The sequence below is a fragment of the Nymphaea colorata genome, chromosome 13 (genome assembly GCF_008831285.2).
Source record: "Nymphaea colorata isolate Beijing-Zhang1983 chromosome 13, ASM883128v2, whole genome shotgun sequence".
NCBI lineage: Eukaryota > Viridiplantae > Streptophyta > Magnoliopsida > Nymphaeales > Nymphaeaceae > Nymphaea > Nymphaea colorata.
Window position 1 is genome coordinate 6,964,208 of NC_045150.1, and position 24,427 is coordinate 6,988,634.

General features: G+C 35.3%; 1 protein-coding gene and 1 long non-coding RNA gene across 3 annotated transcripts in view; both read right to left on the reverse strand.

Annotated features, from left to right (window-relative positions):
* LOC116266793 (alpha-N-acetylglucosaminidase) overlaps window positions 1-24,427 on the reverse strand; it is a 53,821-nt gene that overhangs the window by 13,292 nt on the left and 16,102 nt on the right. For both annotated transcript variants that reach the window (XM_031648155.2, XM_031648154.2), the window contains exons 7-14: window positions 17,627-17,708; window positions 16,643-16,749; window positions 14,046-14,076; window positions 12,670-12,787; window positions 11,215-11,265; window positions 10,515-10,624; window positions 9,744-9,846; window positions 8,614-8,712 (exon numbers count right to left, since the gene is read on the reverse strand). In XM_031648155.2, the coding sequence (XP_031504015.1) occupies window positions 8,614-8,712; window positions 9,744-9,846; window positions 10,515-10,624; window positions 11,215-11,265; window positions 12,670-12,787; window positions 14,046-14,076; window positions 16,643-16,749; window positions 17,627-17,708 (701 nt within the window). The remainder of the gene's footprint in view (window positions 1-8,613; window positions 8,713-9,743; window positions 9,847-10,514; window positions 10,625-11,214; window positions 11,266-12,669; window positions 12,788-14,045; window positions 14,077-16,642; window positions 16,750-17,626; window positions 17,709-24,427) is intronic.
* On the reverse strand, window positions 19,216-22,991 carry LOC126410676 (uncharacterized). Its single transcript, XR_007575141.1, has 3 exons — window positions 19,724-22,991; window positions 19,425-19,629; window positions 19,216-19,340 (listed from the first exon to the last, which is right to left on the reverse strand). It is a non-coding gene; the product is annotated as an uncharacterized LOC126410676 (long non-coding RNA).

The following is a 24,427-nucleotide window of genomic DNA, read 5'->3' on the forward strand; positions in this document are numbered from 1 at the left end:
AAAATAAGTTAGTCTTCCCAAATCAGTCATTTGAAAACATTTGCTAAGAAAGTGTTTTACCTCTATAATCCCTTCATCATCACTCCCAGTAATAACCATATCATCAACATACAGTAATAAAACAATTACACCTACGGAGGTAGTTTTTACAAACATGGCAGTATCAGAGTAGCAAGATTTAAAACCTTGATTAAACATGACACTACTAAACTTGTCAAACCAGGCTTTGGGAGCTTGTTTTAAACCATAAAGAGCTTTCTTAAGGCGTAAAACTTTGTTTTGGGGTAGATCAAAACCAGGGGGAGCACTCATGGAAACTTCTTCTTGTAGGTGACCATTTAAGAAAGCATTTTTAACATCCATTTGAAAAACAGTCCAATGTTTAACAGAGGCAATGGCAATAAGGGTTCTAACAGAAGTCATGCGAGCAACAGGAGCAAAGGTTTCTTCATAATCAATCCCATATTCTTGAGCATATCCCTTGGCAACAAGTCTGGCCTTATATCTTTCTAAGGTTCCATCACTTCTAGTTTTGATTTTATAGATCCATCTACAACCAATAGTCTTTTTCCCCGTTGGTAGAGGCACAATATCCCAAGTTTCATTGCTTTCAAGAGCTTTAAGCTCAAGATTCATGGCTTCAATCCAATTGGGATCTTCTTTAGCTTCAAGGTAAGAAGATGGCTCATGAAAAGAATGATGTGCCATAATACAAGCTCGAAATTTTGGAGAAAAAGACTCATAAGAGACAAATCTTTGAGGAGGCCTAATGTGCCTTTGGGATCTCCTAGGAAGAGATTGATTAGTTTCTTGATTTTGGGGGTCTCTTCTTCTATAAACTAAGATCTCTTTTGGAGGGATGATATGAGTAGAATTATCATTGTTGACTTCTTCAATTGGTACCTCTATACCTTTATCGGGTTCATCATCATCAATATCATCATCATCATCAATATCATTAGTCCAAAGAAAAGTATAATCTTCTAGTTTCTTGGGTTCATCTTTGAAACCATCTTCATTTTCTAAAAAGATCACATTTCTAGAAACATAAACTTTATCTTTTTTAATATCATAACATCTATAACCCTTTTGAGTTTCGGAATACCCAATAAAAACACAACAAATAGCTTTGGAGGAAAGCTTATCGTCTTTGTCATTTAACACAAAACATTTGCAACCAAAGACTTTAAGTCTATTGTAATTAGGTTTAACATGATGAAGTCTTTCAAAAGGAGAAATATGTTTCAAAAGTTTGGTAGGCATTCTATTAATTAAATAGGTTGAAGTCAAAACAGCCTCGGCCCAATTGTTTTTGGGAACATTTTTAGATAAAAGAAGGGCTCTAGTAGTTTCAATAATGTGCCTATGTTTACGTTCGGCCACTCCGTTTTGTTGTGGAGTGTTAGGACAAGATCTTTGATGAACAATGCCTTTTTCTTTTAGAAATTGTTGAAATTCATTTGACATAAATTCTCCTCCCGAATCACTTCTAAAGACTTTGATATTTGAGCCAAATTGGGTATAGATCATGTTGTAGAAATTCTTAAAGTTTGTGAATACTTCCGATTTGTGCTTGAGAAAATAAACTCAAGTATGCCTAGAATAATCATCAATAAAGATCACATAGTACAATAATCCTCCTTTTGACATAATAGGAGCGGGTCCCCACACATCCGAATGCACTAAATCAAAAGATTTTTGGGCAATAAAATTTCTATTATCAAAAGGTAAGGCTTTCATTTTAGCCTTAATACAATCATTACAATCAAAGTTCTTTTGACAAAAATTCTCCATGAATGGAAGATGAGACATTTTTTCTATATTTGAATGTCCAAGTCTTTGATGCCAAGTTTGAATGTCACATTCTTTGGAGATATTGCAAGATGGTCTTGAAAGGTCCAAAAAGTCTATGTAGTAGAGATTATTTGTTCTAAAACCTTCCCCAATCATCTTCTTGGATATCCGATCCTGTATCAAACATTTGGATTGTGAGAAGATTACATCAAAACCAAGGTCGGCTATTTGAGAAACGGACAATAAATTTAAGTTTAATTTAGGAATATGTCTTACTTGAGGTACTTTTAAAATTTTGGATCCAAAAGCTAGGTCAAGATTTCCAATAAAATCAATTTCAAGAGAGGTACCATCCGCCGTTTTCACAAAGGAATAAGAATCATTTTTAGTGCATTCGGTGAGAAGGGATTCATAAGGAGTCATATGAAAAGATGCACCCGAATCAATAATCCAAGAGTACTTACTTGAAGAAGTAGATGCCACGGTCGCTCCCAAAGTCGAAGGTGTGCTTCCTCCTTTTAGAAAAGGTTGAAGAGCACTTATGAGTTGCTCAAGTTGGAATGAACTTGCTTCTTTCTTCTCTTCTTGAATTTGAGCCGCAACATTGCTTCTTTTATCAAAAATTCTAAGTTTTGGACATCTTGGCTTGGTATGTCCTTCTTCTTGACAATGATAGCAAATAATTTTTCTCCTTGTTCCTTCATTTGTACGATTGAAGTGAGGAGGTCTATAAGGTCTCAAGTGGGCCCCCGGCCTAGATGTGGCAAGCACATTGTTGACTTTCTCTTTATCAAGACAAAGACGATTTTCCTCCATTTGAAGTTCCGCAATAGCCTCATTCATAGATGGTGTTTTAGAACGATGAAGTAAAGCGGTTTTGACACCATCAAATTCCGGTCTAAGACCTATGATAAACTTGTAAAACTTCTCACGTTGTATTTGCTTTTCTCTAAGAATAAGATCTTGTGTCCAATGTGGTTCAAAAATACTCAATTCATCATACAATTGATCCATTTCAGCCACAATGCCTTTGTCTTGATACCTGATCATACAATTGATCCATTTCAGCAACAATTGATCAAGTTCACACAGAAATCTGACAAAGAAAGAAAAATCAGGCATCTGAAATTAGAGCAACTCAGACACCTGAAATTCCACAAAATTAAAATGTATGAAGTTTCAAAAGTAAAAAGTGCTTCAATTTGACGTCTTCTATTTTTTTCTTTAAGTCAAAATGCCTTATTGATCAACATACTAGGGTCTGATTGAATTTCTGTTAGTTTCAGCCAAAGTTTTAAGTCTTTAACCATCAAAAAGGAAAACGAAGAAGCAAAAGGAAGCTAAAGAAGAAAAGGAAAAAGCAGGGGTTTGACTTCATTTGGTTTATCTGGAATATTCTCATATTCTCTGACTGCATGACACTTTGTTTTTATATTATCTTTCATATTCAGTTTTTGCTAGTCATTCTCATTGCCCCTCCTCCTGTCTTCTAATTGCATTTGTGATTTGGTGCCAATGGAGCTCTCTTCTTCTCACTTGGCATCTTTTTGAACTTCCTCAGCCAACTTGTTTCTAAGAAATTGAATAACTCTATTTTTCTTACTTGGAAGGTAGACTATTCCTTTCACAAGGAGTCAAGGTTTTCTCAGGCACCTAGAGGAGAGCACTCTAGTTACACCAAAGTTTGTTGCACATGATCAAAAGGATGACAAAGGGCTGACTTTGACAGTGTACATAAAAAAACCTGAGTACCTCAATGGGAGGAGAAAGACCACTCCATATTCGGGTACAAAAGAAATATGTGTGTGTGTGTGTGTGTGTGTGTGTGATCCACATGTTAAATCCATCTTGCATGTGTATGTTAAGTCTGTACGCATCAATGTAAAGGGATCGGGTCTGGATCGGGTCTGTTCAGACCCGATCCACTTCGTTTTTATGTCTTCACGTCTAAGTGGTGGCACCTCTTGTAATTACTTCATGTTTTATTCCTCTTTTTGTTGTAACCTAATTAGGTTTATGTTTTAATAATAGAGATCAAGCATAGTGTGGCTGTATTGGCCGCCGGTTCTCTTACCTTCATTGCCTTCTTCTATTCTCTATTCTCCATCCTCCTTATTTTCAGACGGAGAGACGTGATTCGGTGATGTTTTAGTGAAGATTCTCACAGTGTATAGTGGCAGGACTCTTATATCATGTATTTTTTTAGTCCATCTAAGATAAGTCCTCTCATTGATAAGTTTACTGCACACCTAGATCAAGCATTGCTGCCAATACTTTGTTGAAAGAAAACCTCTCTCATATTATGCTCCCTTCTCACGTTAAACAATTCTGAGAATCAAAATCTGTCATGGCATAAAAGCCACAAACCATGGAAAGACTGCTTTCAATGGTGTGACATTGGAGACCTCCATCTGCTGCCAGTTAGAACGTTCGGTTTCTTTCTTTTCTTCTCATTTTTCTATGCTACTCCCTCCTCTTTCCATCTATTTTTCTTTGTTCTGTTCATGTATCTGATTCTGCCCCGACATCTTGATATCTTGTTTCCATTGCTGCTGTTACTTTCTTCCTACCATGTTGATATATTTATCTCTGCAATATAAGATACCTCTTTTTCTGTCTGATCATGTTCTTCCTTTCTTTCTATCTCATATCTATTTCAGTTTGTTCTGTAAGTTTATTTCTAAACCTACATGTTGCTGCAGCCACTTTTTTCTCTTTCTTTTTCCTGCATACTGCGGCAGTCACAGCTGTGATTTTTCTCGTACATCTCCTTATTTTTTCTCTTGCAAACAAAAAAAAAATCTCCATACTCCATTGTTTGTTCCTTTGTCTGTCTGAACTATTCCTTATTCCCCAGATTTTGTTGGAGTTCTGTTGGACACATTTACTTCACATTTCGGCACTATATCCATAAATGATTTCCTTATATTTTGGTATTTCTTATTGTCTGCCTCAATTCCAATCAGTTATGGAAAAAATAAGATCTCTTGAAATGGATAAGTCAGTGTTCATGTGGGCTTGATTCATTTGTCCCTTTCTGCCCCAGATTGTTAGTGGGTTAATTCAAGTTCCCAAATAAAAACATAAAAAAAGGGAAAAAATGAGACAACAAAAGCAACGAGGGAATCGACACCATCATTGTGAATAGTTGGCAAACTGGCCAAGCCAACTAGAGAATAGCCTGAGTTGGCTCGGATCGTCATTATAGCTGGCCATGAGTCAGGACTCAGGTGAGAGAACACCAGGATTGGAGAGAATCAGCCTCTAATCGCCCGTCTTGGTGGGTTCCCCAAGTCTGATCAGACTCATCTAAGTCAGGAACCATATGATTTCACCATGAAACACAATATTGTCCAATATAAATAGGTTTCCAAGTGAACCGATTCGTTCGATCTGCCTATAATGAACAGTTTCCTTTCCTGCTCATCAAGCAGATGATGTCTGACTCAAGGCTTGAGTAGTTCTCTCTCCAAGGGCTTACACTTTACCATATAGGGAGGGCATCATTCAGTGGAGCAAACCATCTGCTGGCACCGACCATCCATCAGCGATGCCATCCAGTGGTAAAAACTCTCACGTATCTCTCTCTTTCTCTCTCTGCCTCCTCAAATTCCACCCACCTCCTGTTGTCCTTTTAGAAAGGATGACCAGGGTAAGGACTACAACATGTTGTCCTTTAAAAGGGACAACCAGGCTGTCAAAAACTTTTATTTTATTTTATATAAAATTTCAGTTAGTTCATAGTGACCTTGACAACAAATTTATTTACATTGAAGGCAAAAGTACAAACAAATAAAGTTGTTAAACACACATACATACACATGGACCTTACTGAAGTACCCATGTGACTTAGATGTGTGTGTGTGTGTTTAACAACTTTATTTGTTTGTACTTTTGCCTTTAATGTAAATAAATTTGTTGTCAAGGTCACTATCAACTATATATATATATATATATATATATATATATATATATATATATATATATATATATATATATATATATATATATATATATATATATATATACACACACACACACACACACACACACTTGCTGCAACCACACCCAAGTTTTTTAAGAAAATTCTCGCACCTGCACCTATGTGACATAGATGATCATGTTCCCCAAGTTCAGCAGCTTTGCAAAGATTCCATGTTCATCATGGAATATTTGGACAAGATGAAGATGATCACACACCAACTTGCAGTTGTTGGATGCACATTGCACGGTTAGCAACAGTGATTTAGTGCAATACATTTTAAGCAGGTTAGGAACAGAGCACGATTGATTGTCACTTCCTCGTTAAGTCTTCATGTTCTTCCCACTTATGAAGAGTTGAGGACCAAGTTGTTGCAATATGAAATGACACTCAAGTGCTTTTGTGAAAGCACTCTCCCTCAAGCAGATCCTCAAGACGTTCTTGTTACATTTGATTCTTATGACAGAGAACTGGGTGGCTATGGTAATTGTCAAAAAGGGGCCAGGGGCCAGGCCAGGAAAGAGGAGGGGAATAAAGCACAATTCCAACATTCTGTACTCCACCAAATCGCTAGGAACATTGAATGTTCGTACCCAATGTTGGAAAAAGCATATTGTAGCCGATAATGGTCAGGTCAATAGATATGCTATAACATAAAGTATCACATCGTATCGTAAGTTTATTTGTTTAATTCAAAAAAATCAGATAAAATATAAAACAATCAGGAAAAATCAAGAAAAAAATATGTTCTTTATAAAAAATCATATCATACATAAAGATAGGCTTGTGTATCTACGAAGCTATGGACATTCATCCATATGATGACATAACATGATCTCATACATCAAGACACATAACAATGACATAACATAATCTAATCTCATAACTCATAAGCCATAACACATCAAGAAACAAGTTACATCACATCATAAGGTGAAATTGTTCATTACTTCGATTTTAATGCAAATAACAAATGAAAATATAGTTATAGTTTTCATCATTTTCATTTCTTAAATCAGTGATTTCTTTCCAAATCAACCATTTCTCCTCAACACTAGCAAAAGCTCTTCCTCATTTAACTATTAGAATTTAGAAGTGTTTAGAAATGAGGGTTTTTTTTTTTTTTGAGGGGGTGGGGGTTGTGTTATGGTGGTGGTTGGGGGTGGGGTGGGGTGGACATTGGGGGTTTAAAACCCAAATTGAAAGAAGGGTGCTCAGCCCTCATTTTTTTGTGAGTTTACACTATATCATGCTATATGGAGCATATCGTTCTTTATCAGATGATATGGTATGTGCATTCTACAGTTCATATGATACAAGTGCAATACACCATTCATTAAGATACCAGTGGTGTATCATATTGCAAATCCAAAAAAAGACAATATGTATCGTAGGACACGGCTCCATATCATAGGACATGTACAACACTGTTACTAGCTATTCTTTCTGCAACACAAGGGGGCATATTAAAATACATTTTTTGGTTTAATCCTCAAAACAAAGGGAAAGTTCCATATATATAGTCGAAGAAGGAAATTAGCAATATAAGGATATGAAGGAGGTTAAAGATTTGTTACTTCTGCCCTTGCTGAGTTGAACTTGCAATAGAATGATCATGGGAAATGGTTTGTTGCATTGTCACAAATGTCGTTTTTAGGAAAATATCGGTGAGGCTTTCCTGGGGTATTTTTCAGCGAAGTTGCTCTTCTCAAGCAAGTAAATATCGAGAAAATCTCGACAATTATTAAAAAAAATTAAAAATAATAAAAAACCTTTAAAAAATGTTTAAAATCAGTAAAATATTGCAACAAATTCATGATAAATTAGTGATAAGCTTGCAAGGACTTCATTTTTGGTGAGATCTTCGAAATCGTGCGACTTTTTTCCTTTTTTCGTTTTATTTGATTTTCTCGTAAATATTAGGAGATTTTCAAAGATCTCGAGATATCTGTGACAATGGTTTGTTGATTCCTACTGCAGCAATTCATGTAACGGATGTTGCATGCTAGTGTCAGATTTTTTATGTCCAAATTTGTTTTTCATAACAGAAAGATATGACAAGAAGCAAGAAGGGACTTCTTCAACTGTATGATGGCACCCACACAGATTTGGGCATGCCTAATCTTATTATTCAGATCACTTATGTTATATGGTCTAAAACATACAAGGCAAAACACAATATAACAGCCCTGCTACAATACACATGCAGGATGCATATAGTAAGCTAGTGTGTACATGAAAGAGATACACTAACTGAAATACAATATATTTCTTTCACGACATTATTTGACAGAAGTGGGATAAGGGATTTCTGCTCTTTCTTATTGTGTGATCACCAAAGTATCACAAAAATGTTGTGTATGGTTCAACAAACAGATTGAGATTGACCAACTGCCTGATGCAAAACATTGAAGAAAAGAAAATAGAGCCTGAGTTTGTTAGAACGGATGAACAGATCATGTACTTCATGAGCGGAGAAGAGACGTATATATTTGGATTTAGAACTGGGTCTGATCCAATCCACATTTATTATTGTGGGCGGGGGAGGAGGAGGGGGGTGGGGCAGCAACAAACAGCACTCTACCTGAATTCCATTATAATACTATAGAAATTTTTAGGAGAAAACAGTCCCTAAGATAGAAAGGCAATTACAACATGATTCAAGGCATGCTTAAAACTGCACATGCATGCGATATTAGTTATATTTGGATCTGGACAGACTTGACCCACGTCCAATTGTTTTATCAGCAGGAAATTATAATTTTATCAAGTTCAACTAACAAGTAGCTCATCCATGTGATAATGGGTAAAGATAGCAGAGTAGAATTTTATATTACCTGTACTTGGACTTTCTTACTTCGAAATGCCATTTCTGCCATTAATTCATATACAACAGGGTTTTGCTCAATTCCTTCCATGCACAAACCAACACCAACCTGCCAACATGTTTAATGTCAAGATTAAAAGAAGAAACAAGGATGAAGGAAGATCAGGTGTCCACAGAACTGTTGATGCAAGAAAGACAGCTATGGATCAGTTACATGTTCCTCGTAATTATATGACAGAGTTAATAGATTTTGTAAGACAGAACATGCATTTTCAGACAATTCAAAACACACTTCCAATTAATTCCTGCGAATTAGAAACAGAATTCAGAAGCATTAAAAAACAACAGGTACTATAAAAAGGCATGCAGACTCCAGATTACCACATGATTAGAGCTCAACCTATATATATATATATATGCAAATTAACGTAGATTTGAGAATGTATAAAAAATGCTTTTCCATGGATAAAATACCGGGGATTGTTCACCTTTTTCGCAAATAACTTTAAACATGGCACCCTATGCATAAAAATCTATGTTGTTAAAAGTGCTATGCAGCATGACAGTGAGTTAAGCCTAAAGCCTAGGTGAGACTAGCTGCATTAAGCAGTCCGACAAATGCCAATTAGTGCTGAAACATTAAACATTTTGTGAAATTAAACATCAACGAAAGTTTGAAAGAGAAAACTTAATAAAGTTCAATAATTGAATATTAAATGTTATATATAATGAATAAAGCGAGCTTACAGTTCAAGTTCACTAATAGATCACTATTTTGCAATGTGACAGACGATGAAAAATCATCTAATTTCCTAGATACCAACAACTAAACCTCTGATTTTAATTTCTAAAAGCAAAAACACCTATATTAAATCCTTGCATATCTAATATTTTCTCAAAAGGAAGCATAGACATCTATTATCATTCTAATAAACAAAATAAGTATAATTAAAATTAATATATTCCAGAACACACTCTGTCCAGTCCATCAAGAAATCGATGTCTTCAATAAAAATTTCAGCACTATAAAAAAAAATCTATACCAACAGTACAAGAGAAACACCAAAACACAAAACGTATTTTGATAATTCAATATATCAAGAAAATCGCCCTCAGGAAAAAAAATATTCCATGGCATACCATGGTAGAATTCTGACTGAGACGAGCATCTACTGGACCTGATGCAATTGCATCTAACGAGCCATACATTTCAAGATTTCCACCAAAGTTGTGCAACATGCACCTGAGATTTTGTTCAACAAAAGGGAAAAATTAATGGAATTTTCATAAATTGCCAGTCCACTGGAGAACAACGTGTCTTGATGCAAGAAGGGCATCCACTGGCTATGAAGTGACAATGGTGCCAAGAGAAGGTTTATTACCCTTAAGGAGATGACTGCTACACTGAATTGCTACAAATAAGGCCTTTCATTCGCTTACAAAATTGAGGACGAAATTAAACTGTCACATATTCTTAAAATATCACATTATTATCACCAAAAAACAAAATAACAATTTTTTTCTTAGAAAAATACGATGATATTTTCAAAATATTGCCAAAAAGGATATCAAGATCATATCACAAAATTTTAGCCTTTGGAGGAAAACTTCCCTCTGTAATTTAAGTATATATTTCCATTTTAATTGTTTCTTTTAATATTCTAAAACCATTTTGCATGTCCGTCAATAATTTTATAAGAAATTTAGTAAATAACTCATAATTGCACAACTTGCTATACTATTCTTTTTTTTTTTTTAAGTACTTGAATTGCCAAAATTTTGCAAAACAAGAATAGAAGAACATCCAAGAAAGGATCCGTTTGGTAACCAAAAAAGGAGGAAAGCTTTTGGAGAAAAGTCCAACATAAACGGAAGAGATATAATATGAAAAAACAATGAATGGAAACTTACCATATGTAAGGTGTGCCATAAAATTGAGAAGCGCGGAGCCATATTGGCTTGACATCAGCAAATAAATCAAGAACAACCATCTTTCCAAACGGAACAGAATGAAGTAATGCCTACAAAAGACCAACTGTCAGAAAGAAAACCAAGTATGCTGATCATTAAAATTTAAGTCATAAAAGATGTTCATTGAATTCGTAATGATGAAAAAACACCAGAATAAGAAAACAAGGAGAGTGTGTGCATAATTGTGTTTGAGTTGGGTTAGGCTAGATAGTTGCCCTCTCCTATTTTCCCCTGAGCTATTGGATAACAACCACACTTCAGGATTATCAAACCACCTCCGGTCTATTAAACCTTGATCATGTATGCATGTGTTAGAGAAAGTAATTTATTATTTTTCGTTCTAAAGAAATATCCCAAAAAAGTTAAAAAAAAATTGTAACATAGATTTATTTTAAGATACAATTTCAGAACAAAAATGTATAGGATCAGTGAGATCTTTCATATGGTAAATGTACAGTGTACACAAGAAACTCGAATGCAATAACCATGAGCATCTGTGAATAGGATGTATCTTAACACAACCAGGCAAACCAATAAGAAAAATCACAACAACAGGAAAATCATCTGAAACAAGAGAATTGCATGCATCTAACATCAAAGTAATAAGAGATTTTTTTCTTCTACGAGGATAGTTACACACCTTCATTTGTGGTGGCTTCCAGAAAGATGATTGTGCTGAGAAAAGCCAACCCTGGTTGAACAACATCAAAGCTTCAGCTTCAAAGGAATTGGTGCATGCAATAAAAATGCCAACTATTACTGGAAGCAATTGCACCTCTTTTTCCACTTCATTATTAAAGACTAAAATCTAAAGGACAAGAAGATTAGGCTGACAGAACTTAAAAAAAATTGGTGACAAATTGTAAAAAGTGCCCATAAAAAAGCAGAATAACAAGCCCAAATGGGTAAAACATAATGGCCCTAGAGAACAATCATCAAGAATACTCAAAAGATGTATACAGGCACAAAATAGACCAATAAGAAATGAAAGTGAATTGCTAAAATGCTTAGAAAAGCATTTGATTTACAAGGAATGATCCCTCCTCCATATAGAACAAAGAGTTGTTGGAGCTAGCCAATGGCCAGCCTGAGCCTGCTCAAATTGGAGCAGGGTGTCACTGAGCCAAAAAAAAAAAAAATTAAGTGTTATAAAATACAATAGGAAAATACAGTAAAACCTGTACACAAGTATATGTACTAAGGAAAATACAGTAAAACCTGTACACAAGTATATGTACTATCTTATATATATATATATATATATATATATATATATATATATATATATATATATATATATATATATATATCCAGTCATATATGCATTGAACACTTATTATTATTGTGCAAGTTGAGAGGGAGAAAAAGATCATAATTTCATTAGTTCCAATCGCATATTAATGAGGATTGGGGTCCACTAAGAGGCATTACATAAGAAGTCCATGAGAGAAATAAAAATAATAAAAGAACGTCCTAAAACTTCTAAATTACTAAAAACCTCCACACAACGTAGAAATAGCTCCCAACATTTCCTCTTAAGCTGGAGCATAGGTGTCAATCATGCTCAGCTTGTTACAACATCTAGTAATACCTGATCAGCAGTGGAAGACATCAGGGTTTTTTTTTTTAGCGATTTAAAGATCTTCATCCACAGGACAACATCATATCTTTCCATGACTTGGGAACTTCACACAAACCACAGATTGCAACCAACGAACAAGATCAAGTTGGTCAAGGAAAGCATGCTCACTGTTGCATGACGTCCAGCAGTGAACAAGTTCCTGATTGACAACCTGATGTCTCCATATTAATGAGAATTAGAGTCGGCTAATAGGAATTACATAATCAGTACACAAAAGAAATAAAAGTATTAAGATAACACCCTAAAACTTCTACTAAATTACTAAAAACCTCCACACAACATAGGAACAACTCTCAACAATTACTATAGATAAGATAAAAATACATACATAATATATTTTAACAGAAAAGAGATCTCTAATTATTCCATAAGGGCTAGGTAGACATTCATAACCTACTGAACTTCAAGCTATAATTAAAAGTCAAACAAGGAAAAGAATCTAAACATGGGTACCTGCATAAGCCAAACTGCATCAGAATCGCCATTATGCATTGCCTTGTAAACAGCAGCACCGAGTGAGGAAATGTATTCTGGATTATCAGTAGGTGGGGTGTTTTCATTGAAGGTGTCACTGCAAGGAAACCATTGATAAAGAACCATTGTCATAAATACAGTTGTACACTTTTCTGGTGATCACAAGCGCAAAGATGAACCATTGCCATAAATACAGTTCCCGGGTTTTTATCAGTGAGGTTTCTTAAGAATTAATCAGAAAGGTTGCTCCTTAGGAAGTCAAAAGAAAAATACGTATACATATATAAGGAAAACTATGAAACTCAGTTTTTTACTAATTTGGCTACAAAAACATGGATAGAAGTCCAAATAGTTATTGAAAAATTAAAGAAATCTAAGTACAAGCTTAGCCTCAAAATATGTAAAATTAACTTTTTGAAAGATAACGTGATATTTTTGCGATGTTTCCATATATCATAATTCATTTCCCTTGTTCTTGGCATTTTTATCATGATATGTATTATGACCGTGATAAGAACTATTTGGCTGAAGGTGGCACTAGCAGAACGGGAAGCAGGAATTTCCCAATGCACGGAATCAAAATGGTAGAATTTAGAAAGAATTGTTATTGGTTGGTAAGTGAGGACAACTTTGTCAGTAAAATTATTGAAAAAATCAACAAGAGACAAAAAAAAAAAGATCAGAAATGCAGCACTTACCATCATAATAACCTTGACTTATGTCACATGGGTAACTGGGTATGGATATGGGTGCCAGTGCAGGTGATGGTACGTGTATGGACGTGGAGCAATTTTTAAAAAGTTGGGTGCAAGAGTATGGTCATGTATATATATGGTCGTGTGTGTGTGTGTGTGTGTATATATAGCATAAGATTTTAGTTATATAAACACTTAAATTCATTGTTTATATCCATAAAAAGATATATTACTGAACAAAAAATACTAAAATATACCCAAAAGGTACAAAAAAAAAAACTAAAACATGCCCCAAAAATACAAAAAATTAAGGCCGCATGTCCAGGCCTGCACCCATACCTGCACCTGTGACAACCAGCTGTACCAATGTTTCAATGGCCTTGATTGTTCCCAAACAAGCTTGAAGGCCAGTAACCCCATTAAGCTTACAGTATCCAAAGACGAAGCATGTAAATTGTAAACTAGGGGTGACATGAAATCAGCCAGACAATGGCCCCACTAGCTAACTAAGATCGAGTGTCTACTTTCTAATTCTCTAGAGAGTAAGTGTATTTGATGTAAAAAAAATGGACTGCACGTGCATATACTACAGCATGTAGACATGAATTTATGGCTTCACCAAATGACCAATGCAAATAGAAAATATAAACAAATAATTACCAGTTGTAAATATGAGATGTGGCTCCATATTCTGCGAAACATATAAACTCGAATTAGATATTCAATGGAAAATTAAAACTTGTCCATCCTAAAAATAGGGAAGACAGAAGTAATGTTAGTGATAACAAATCATATAGAATTAATAAGAGAAAGACGTCTTTAAAATCTAAAAAGTGAAAAAGAAAGTCAGCATTCACCTATGCAACAAGGAAAAAACATTTTGTGTTTTTATGTGCAGAATTGCAGATGCAAAAATGAAACGCCAGAAACATGAAAGGTGAAGGGACATAAATAAGCACGTGTGTGCTTGGTGAGTAATGAGTAGATTCTTAGAAATAATAAAAAATTTAAAAGGTTACAATTTGTACACTAGAAGCAAAAACATAGACAAGTGAAATTAAAAAAGGAACACAATTTGGTTTAGCACAATTCAACTTAGAAATTTAAATAAAAATGTGCATGCTGTTTTGGCATGCAGAGTAATTCATGCACAAATTGCACCTTAATCATAAATCCATTACAAGATACCAAGATGGAGATCGCAGAAACGTCCAGCAAAAAAATCAAGTTGCTTATTTACCAATATTGCTCAGCAACCCTTGTAGAAGTTTTGGCAAATTACCATGATTAGACATGTATAAGAACGTACTTTCCATGCGAGGGAGGAATGAAGTATGAGTTCTCCCAGTTAGGGTTAAATAAGGCTCCCACAAATGGACTGGGCCCTCCAAAAGGTAGCGAGTGTTAAGACGTCCCAGTTTTGTGGATCTGGATAATCCTGTCCAGATCTGATTTTCGACCTCTCTTAAGCGTGCTTGTTATACTTGCAAAATATATAGTTCTGTATGGGCATGTTGGTCCAATGTACCATTGAAGAGTATTAATAGAAATTAGAGCTTATATATCCCTCAATTGGAGCTGCAGCCCTTGACGTCCTTCATCTTCCCTCTTGTTTTTTTGTCTGCAGCAGGATATTCCAGTGCATGAACTCAAACTCTGATATGGTTGCAGAGCCAGGCTCAAATGGCTAAAGTTGTTCTCCTATGGTCTCCTATGGTCTCATTTTCAGACATTAAAATCTCCTTAGTGTCTTCCCATAATTCAGACATTTATTTATTTATTTATATTTATATTTATATATTATCCGAAGATTGAGTTCAACCAGTCTCAAAATGGAGCTACTTTCTTCACCACTCTTTTCTCACTTCACCTATGCTTTCTCTCTTTCTTTTTTTTCCCTCTTCACAGCCATCATTCCCACCATAAGTTTGGTGAATCATAGGGAAGGGCAGAGACCTGAAAAAGCAGTCTGAAAATGGGACTGGTTTTACTCATTTCTCACACACACATGCACACACTCATGCATATATATCCACACAGCATCTACATGTACACCAGCTGTGACATAGCCCTTCAAGTAAAAATAAAAATAAAAATAAAAACTGACTGTTCTGACACTTCTAAACTTAAAACTTTCTCAGAGTATGACTAGAATACTAGCTTTGCCCCAATATCTCAACCAAGAAATGATACAACATCTTGAAGACCTTTGGGAATATTTATGCTACTGTTAAAACAACTGATGCAACATACATAAGTGGAAAAAGAAACCGTAAATTTCAGCAAGAGATAAGCAAAATTACCCCAACCATCATGGAGGAAGAACATAGTCAGACATAAACCAGTTTTGTTTGAGCTAAATGTCCTAGATTTTGTATAATTCTAATATTTTTCTCATCTCTGAAATTTGTATTTGGTCTTTATACCTAACTGTCCTTTGTATTTTGGACCATCATTCTTACCAGATAATGAGTGTACCTCCTTCTCCTTGATAACTACATTTTTGTACTTTCATGCCAAACATGGTTCTTTCTTGTTTGGGCAAAATTATGCCAACTAGTTCCCACTAGAGTCCTAGAACAATATCATGAGATGGTGCCTAGTAAAGGGAGATTCCTCCAAGCATCTAAGACATTCCATCAATTAAATGTTCTTTCAAATTTCCTAGAAAACGACCGCTTAAAGTAGGGGGAAATGCCAGATAACCAGTTGATTCCATGTACAAATTTCAAAAATTACATCAATGATTATGTCATTTATCACATTAAACATGTCCAACAGTTTCTATGTAACCATATAAATGACATATACTAATTGCATGATTGTTAAATTGTGTAAGTATTTTATCTATATACTGTAAAACCTTTAAGAATCTTATTTGCTATATTCAATTTAAAAATCACCAAAGTGAACAAGACATAGTTAATGACCCACAGATACAAACAAGAGTAAGCATTATGAGAAACCTAGTTACTTTCTAGGGGAGACTCAGGAAAGAGAGTTTGAGAATTAAAGAAGAAACATATCCATCTCCTAGAATTAGTAAATTGTCTCACCCTCAAAGAGGCGTCATGTTCCACAATTCAGTACTCAAACAAGTATCCTAATATTAACTATGACTTAACTCTCTAAACATCTTTTCTTGGGGGGAGAGCTCAATTTATCGCCACCCTAAATCTACAACTGCCAGCATCCTATCCCTTCAAAAACTGTATAAAAAAGAAAACCAGCCTTAACCTTGGTAAAGCATCTCATACCTTTGATTTGCTCCTTAATAAAAGCTCCCCCAATCTCAATAAACAAGGGATCAGAAGGATCAAGAAGGTAATTACAACACCAACGTCGATCTCCATCCACAGTATTCCTGTCATGTCAAAGTCTTTCAACAACTCCACAACACCAAAAATTGCCATGGTAGGCATCAAAACTTGTGAGAAACTTTTATTTAGGAAATTGTTAAGCTTTAAACTCCAGTTTATCAGTGCCAAATGTCATCAAAAAACCAAGGCTACAGACAAGGCTCAACAATAACGACAACATAGAATGGTCTTGAGATGTAGGCGACAATTATTAAGATTCAGATTAGCTTTTCGTAGATCACGAACAAGCAATATTTTTTATTTTAAGGTTGTCCTCTTGCTTTGTCACACCAGTTATCACATCTTTTCTGCAAAGCTACTGATTGATTGCAACATGGACGTTTCAGCATAGATTGTAATCAAAGCAGCAAAAATGTGGTGTCTTTGAAATATAATGCCAATTTATTGCATTATTAGCAACAATTTTAAATCTAAATCAGAAGATGCCTAATGATGCATTGCTGTTGACACCATAAATGTAGGCAAAACACTTCTTTCAGAATCAAAAGATGCGCAGATGAATAAAATAAGATGACATATCCAGACAAGAACAGGTACATTGCAGGATGTTTTACATTATTTAATCATGTTAGACTAGAACCTAAGATTTATCCATGTGGAATTTGAAGTTATGCAGCCATAATAATGAGAACAATTCCAAGCGTAACAGCAAGATCAAATAAAGAGGACAAGAAACTATATGCACTCTCATACACATTGATGCACATATCATACATAAATAAACATATTTCTGTGTGCAGGTTTAGGGGAGGAAGGGAAAGAGAGAGAGTTGGTGATGTCATGAACCAAGACAAAGATGAAGAAATATCAATGAAGATCCTGAGAAGAAATAAGCAACCAAAATTTAGTGATGCCTCATACCAATCACCAAGCCTTGTCATATGTGCTGAAGGAAATATCCTCTTAAGTGCCGCAGGAACATTCCCGGAAAATGATGGTAAAACTTCATAGTTGCCAAATATTTGGAGTCAAGTGTCGAGTTTAACAGTCCAGGAAACATAGCAGGAAAAACTCAAAAAATGGAAGATAATGAATGCCTCAAATATCAGACCTGCACTGGCTCATTAAACACAATCTCATTAAAAAACTTCACGTTTCTATAGCATAATTCGACATAAAAAAAAAAAGGTATATAGGTAGCACATGGCAAAAAGCGAGGAAACTATGCATGAACAAAACTGAAGAGTTGTTAACATAAATATCTCATCTGTATTGAGAAGAGAAGACTAAAACAATGAGAAATTTCATTCCACTGTGTAAGTGAATGTTTCGTCATTTACATTTATTACCACAAGTTGGAGCTCCAGTTAAGTTTTTTACCAATGAATGGGAGCTCAAGAGCACAGATGCCCCCTTGGGACCATATCTCTTCCAAGAATATGCATGGAATGAAAAGATACAGTTACTTGTAGCAATGTTGTAAAAGGTACATCGTATCATGGGTCAACCGACCCATACATTGTATCGTAATGTAGCATAAACGTATCGTAAAATACTAAAATTATATTTTAATTCATAAAAAATAAAAATAGAAAAAATAGTGGAAAATTCATAAAAAATAGGACAAGTCATAACAAATATGTTCTATATAAAGAACTCATCACACATAATGAACATTCATCATTCATCATTCATAAGCCACAATATGTTAACATAAGAATAACTTAATAAGTATAAAGTGTTTTAGACAACACATCACAACATATTATTTTTTTTCTACCAAATGAGAACTGAAAATATGTTTGTGATTAATAACATGAATCCATGATTATCATCAGTCAATACATTATGGTCTCCCACACACAAACCGGCTATATTCTATCTCAAATTGACGATTTATCACTTAAAACAGTGATTTCTCTAAAAGACCAACAAACAATGTTGTAAAACGAGTATCGTAAGGCGTATCGGTCGGGCTTTAAGATACGCCGTATCGTAATGTATCGTAATGTATTGTAACCGTATCGTAAATTTTTTTTAAAAAATAATAATAAATCAGAAAAAAATAAAAAAAAAATCATAAATTCATTAAAAAAATCAGAAAAATTAAAAATAATAAATTCTTCATAGAAAACATGTTTTAGATAATGATAGACTTATTATTGCTAAATGCTATAAACTTACGCGTTCACGGTTCATCATTCATACTTCATAGACATCAAAATTCATAACAATATCATTCAATTTCAATCAACAAAGCATAAACCATAAAGTGATAAAACATTCAAGTGTTCAACAGCCATAGATTCATAACTCTTAAGTCGTTCGATACATATAATGATTCCTCATTCATAATCTTCATCATCTTCATCTTCATCTTCTTCTTCATCTTCATCGTCAAGAATTGGAAGATCCTCACCAACATATTCAGCACCAGCAGTAACACTAAGCAGACTCTCCTTCATCAACAAAGTCTTCTGTTGCTTCAACTTCAAGGTTGAAGCATTCAAGATCTTCATCATCAAATATTATAGTTGGTTCTTCCTCAATCCATGGCTCCAGATCGTCAAAGTTTTCCAAGCTGATAGGATCGAACTGAGATGTGTGCTTCCTTGCTGTTGTTTTTTATAATTCTCTACGTTACATAAGAGAAAACTTGTTAATATATAATTTCATATAAATATATTGTACAAAAAATGTAAACATTAAGCTATATTACCTTTGTTTCAACCTCATATTATATCAAACAAAGACAAGGTCATTCAACCTTTTATGTTCGAGCCTATTCCTTTTTTTGCTATGAATATGTTGGAACACACTTTAGTTCCTTTCGCATCCACTAGCACTGCATGTCTGGCTGAGGACTTTGATTGCAAAACGTGCTAGGTTTGGACAATCAAACCCATACCTATTCCACCACAAATCTAAACAAAAATATAACGTTATAACAAATCAATGTGAAAATTCTAAAAGAATCAAATGTAACAAAAAGTAAATTAAACATTTCTATGTATTTACCTGGACGCATGGTTGTCCTGGCTCAAACGACGACAGGTTGTCCCATGCCCCGATAACAAGTATCATATAGATCCAACTCATTGCTGACGGCATCTTGCTCTCTAGAATCTGCCACTAACACGTTAATACAATCCAACAAACCACTTAAGACTTCTCTGTCCTTCTTAAATGTAGGAGAAAATCTAATTGCAGGATTTAGACAGTAAGTTGTGCATGAAGAGGTTGATGAAGCTGTTAAGTCCACCTTTTATCTATCATCTTTCATATGGGCATATATAACTTTTTCTTTCCTTTTAAGTTGTCTCGAATTGCCTCTTTTGCTTTATCCATGGCCTCATATAAGTACCCTATGGAAGGCCTATCCTCGCTGTCAGCTAACCTGAGGACTTTCACTAATGGAACACAAACTTTCAATAGTTTCACACATGATTCCCAAAATTCATTATTAAATATGATATCCACAACTAAAGAAACATTTCTTTTATGAGCATGTGGATATGCAGCCCATTCTTCACTAGCGAACATCTGCCTCAAAGGAGTTCTTTGTTTCACTACACTCTGCACAGTCAATACATTTGTGGCAAATCTAGTTTGTGCATGTCGTATCAATTCAACTCCTTTTGTAAACTTTCTCATCAAACTCAATACATATATGCATGATTATAGACAAATTTGGTTACCTCTTGACATTAGTCAATGGCTGATTTCATATCATGCATCTCATTAAAATCTTGAAGCATAAGATTAACACAATGAGTGGCACATGGACTCCAAAAGAATGTTCCATCCTTTTGAAATAACAAATCTCCTACAGCTCTATAATTTGCAGCATTATCTGTAATAAACTGAACAATGTTTGCAGGTCCAACTTCTTGTACGACATTATCAAAAACATTGAACAAAATCTCAGCAGTCTTAGGAACATCAGACAAGTCAAGAGATTTCAAGAACATTGTACATTTAGGGCAATAAACAAAAAAATTTACAAGTGTTCTTGACCTAGTATCAGTCCATCCATCTGACATAATGGAGCAACATGTTTCCTTCCAAGATAATTTCAATTGATCGCAATGTTCAGACACTTGTATCTTGAAGAATTTTACCCCTCAACTAATGATATGATGACATTTTGAATCTGGGGCCTATAGAAGCAATTGCATCTGTCATGGCTTGGAATTGAAAAGAATTAGCTGCATTAAATGGAATACATGCATCATAAAACCATTTTCCTACCATCTTTTGTGCTTGATATAGCATATCTTTAGATGTCATAGCAGCACGAATCTGCGGCTGACCACCTGGGCTAGTATATGAAGGGAAAAAGCTTTTAATAGAGCCAACACTAGACCTACCAGTAGGAACTCTACCACTAGGTGGTCGCATACCACGCCTGGCCCTATCTGCTGTGCCTCTTCTCTTCCTTCCTGTTACGCCAAATCGACCTCCTTCACACATGATCCCTTTTCCTCTACCATCTCTACCTCTTGAGGTCTCCAAATCTGTTCTTAGAATGCTATCACCTTCATCATCACATTCATAAGCTTCTTCCTCTTCTTCATCTTCCAAAGGCTCATTATAGCCTACATCTGCCTCTTCAATTTCTTTCTGTATCCTCTTTTGATGTAAAACATGAAGCATATCTAAATATTGTTGACGCACATATGAAGGCAAAAGTTTGTTTGATCCTCCAACACAAGGAGACACATCTTTGGAGGTCCTTGCCAAATGGTGTTTCATTCTACTAATCCCTCATGAAAATGTATTCCCACAGAAGCTACATTTGAGTTCCAAGCGGTTATTCTCCTTCACCCTTTCGCACCATTGCCATGTGGGATCCATATCTTCAAAAAAAAAAAAACGAAATCCTATGGTAAACTTGATGAAAAACACTCAAAATCTTTCAATCTACGATTATACGGTAAAAAATTATGAATACATGGTAAAAACATGAGATTTCATACCTTACGAAGAAGAAATGAAGAAAACCCCTTTCCTCCCAATGAAAATCAACAACCCACGCACAAATCGACCACTTGATCTTCAATTTCACGGTGAAAATCAACTTTGTGATGGTGAAAATGGACGATCACCCTCCCTGACGGCAGTATCCGAGCTTGAGAAATGAAGAACGGAGGCTTTTCTTCAAAAAGAAGCCGAATAAGTAGGTCTCGGGCCCCCTTTTGCGAAATCAGCCCATATCATACGATACGGGGGTGTATCGCCCCGTATCGTACGATACACCCCCTATTTACGATATGGGGGGTGTATCTGTAAATCAGGCCCGATCTTGAGAATGCAAATGCTTCAAGAGATACACTCTTGAAGATCCCAACAACTTCAATAGATAATACAAAGCCAAACCTCAAACTTGAGGAGAAGATACCAAATATATTAATCTCAAGAGAAGAATACACAAGAGAGGCCTAAAAGCCTTAACAGTATCATACCATTTTTTTAAAACGATACGGTACGTATCGTATGATACGGGGTCGTATCGTACGATACGTACAACACTGCATCTTGCAAACAAGTTATGATTGGCTTCCAAAAAGCATTCGTTCCTGGAATTATTGCAGCCAGTAGCTGCCAATAGGTGACACAGGTAGACGATGATTCTGGCTCCCCATTCACTAGTCCATTCTCAACTACAAACTGCTCCTAGTAGGTACACCAACCTTGCAAAACCCGTCATTTTTTATCATCAGATAAAGCGGACAGAATTTGGGAAAAATTGGTTTTCTTAATAGCATTAGTTTGAATTTGTCAAGTTTGTTGAGCCTTAATCGAGTCGAGCTCGAGCTGCTACCGTTGAGTTGTTCTCGAGCTCGAGCTGCTGCCGTTGAATTATTCTCGAGCTGAGTTGAGCTCAATGTTTCATTATATCGAGCCGAGTTCAAGCTGACTGAACTCGGGCACAACTCGGCTCGTGTTCACCCCTAGCTGTACGTGGAGGAAAGCAGGAGTTAGGGTTGCATTTGGGCGCAAAAAGTTTCAAAACGAGAGAGAGAGAGAGAGAGAGAACAAAAGGAAACGTTGAAAAGTGAAAAGCAAAGTTTCCCGTCTAAGACAAACGAGTCGGAAAAAATCGAGTTGGGAAACTGGTTTTTCAATTGAAAAAACGAGTCAGTGACATTAACAAGCCGAGTCGAGCTTTAACACTTCAAGTTCAATGAACTCGAACTCGACTCGATCATTTGAACGAGTCGACTCATGAACTCGAGGTCGACTCGTTCTCGAACTCGTTTACGAGTCGAGCTCGAGTAGCTCGACCCATTGTTCACCCTTATATACTTCTAATGCAAATTACATGCAACATTAAAAGTAATGGAAGGGAAAAAAAGGGAAAATCTGCATAGAAACAAAAGAAGAAACTACTTCAACTTGTAAAAGGAAAAAAAAAATAAAGAAATATCTCACAAAGCAAAATAGAAAATGAAAAGTGGAAGAAAAACAAGCAAAAAATAAGAATAAAGAGGTTTAACGGTTGAAGAAAAAAGCCTAGGCTGTTAAGTGTCTGGGTGTGCCTAGAAATCCTTAAGCAATGGCCTACGTATTCCCCAACGGAAATTAGCAGGTCCCCTGTGCACGTCCAGCCTAGTGATGTGGGCCTGCCTAGGCCACACCCAAACCATTAGCCCATACCATGAACGTGGTCTAAGTCCCCTTGAATAAACCTAGCCTTTTCATCAAGAAAGGTAAAATTTAATTGTTGTCAGGCACTCTTCAACTGAAACTGAGCCACCAGCCCAGCTATGCCCTTTAGATTGAAACTGACAGGGTTGGAGAACCAGACTGAACCTTATGGCCATGTAGACCACCATACCCAATCACACATGAGCATGGCCATAGCAAGACTTTATGAAGGACGTCGAGGGCACATGAGCAACTTTGCAAGTTGAGAAAAGATGTCATCATTATTAGCACTGTCCTTGCCTGGTTGTCACAAATGTCGTTCTCAGGTTTCTAACAGCAAGAGTTCTCTTTGGGACATTCCGGCACAGTTATTTTTCTCATGAAATCTAGCGAAAACATCGGGAAAATAAAAAATCTAAAAATTTGGTAAAAAATAAAATGAGAAGCTAATAAAAAGACATTAGAAAAATTAGATAAAGTGATAAAAATAATTTTTTATGATGATAAAAATGATAATAAATAACTTCTTAAGTTTAAATTTGAATTCATCATGATATTGATTTAAAAATGAGGAAAATGGAAAAAAAAAGGAAAAAGGCAGGATAAAAATGTGATAAAAACACCATAAATATAATTTCAAGTTTTTCAAAAAATACATTTTTTTTATGGTTTTTCTCGTTAATATCACAATAATTTTGAAGATAATTGTGATATTTGTGACAGTGGTTGAAAGGTATGAAACATGGGTATGGCTGAAAGGCCAAGCACCCATGCTAAGATGTGGGTACAGGTGCAGGCCTGAACATGGCAACCTTAAATTCGTAAATTTTTTTTGTACATTTTTTTTTTGTACCTTTTGGGTATATTTTAATATTTTTTGTTCAGCAATATATTTTTTATGAATATAAACAATAAATTTATGTGTTTATTTAACTATAAACTCATGATTATACATATATGCATCTATATAAATACATGTGTGTGTGGGGGGTGTGTACGCTTATGTCTCCGTACCCAACTTTTTGAAAATTGCTCCACAACCATACCAGTACTAGCACTCACTCGTACCCA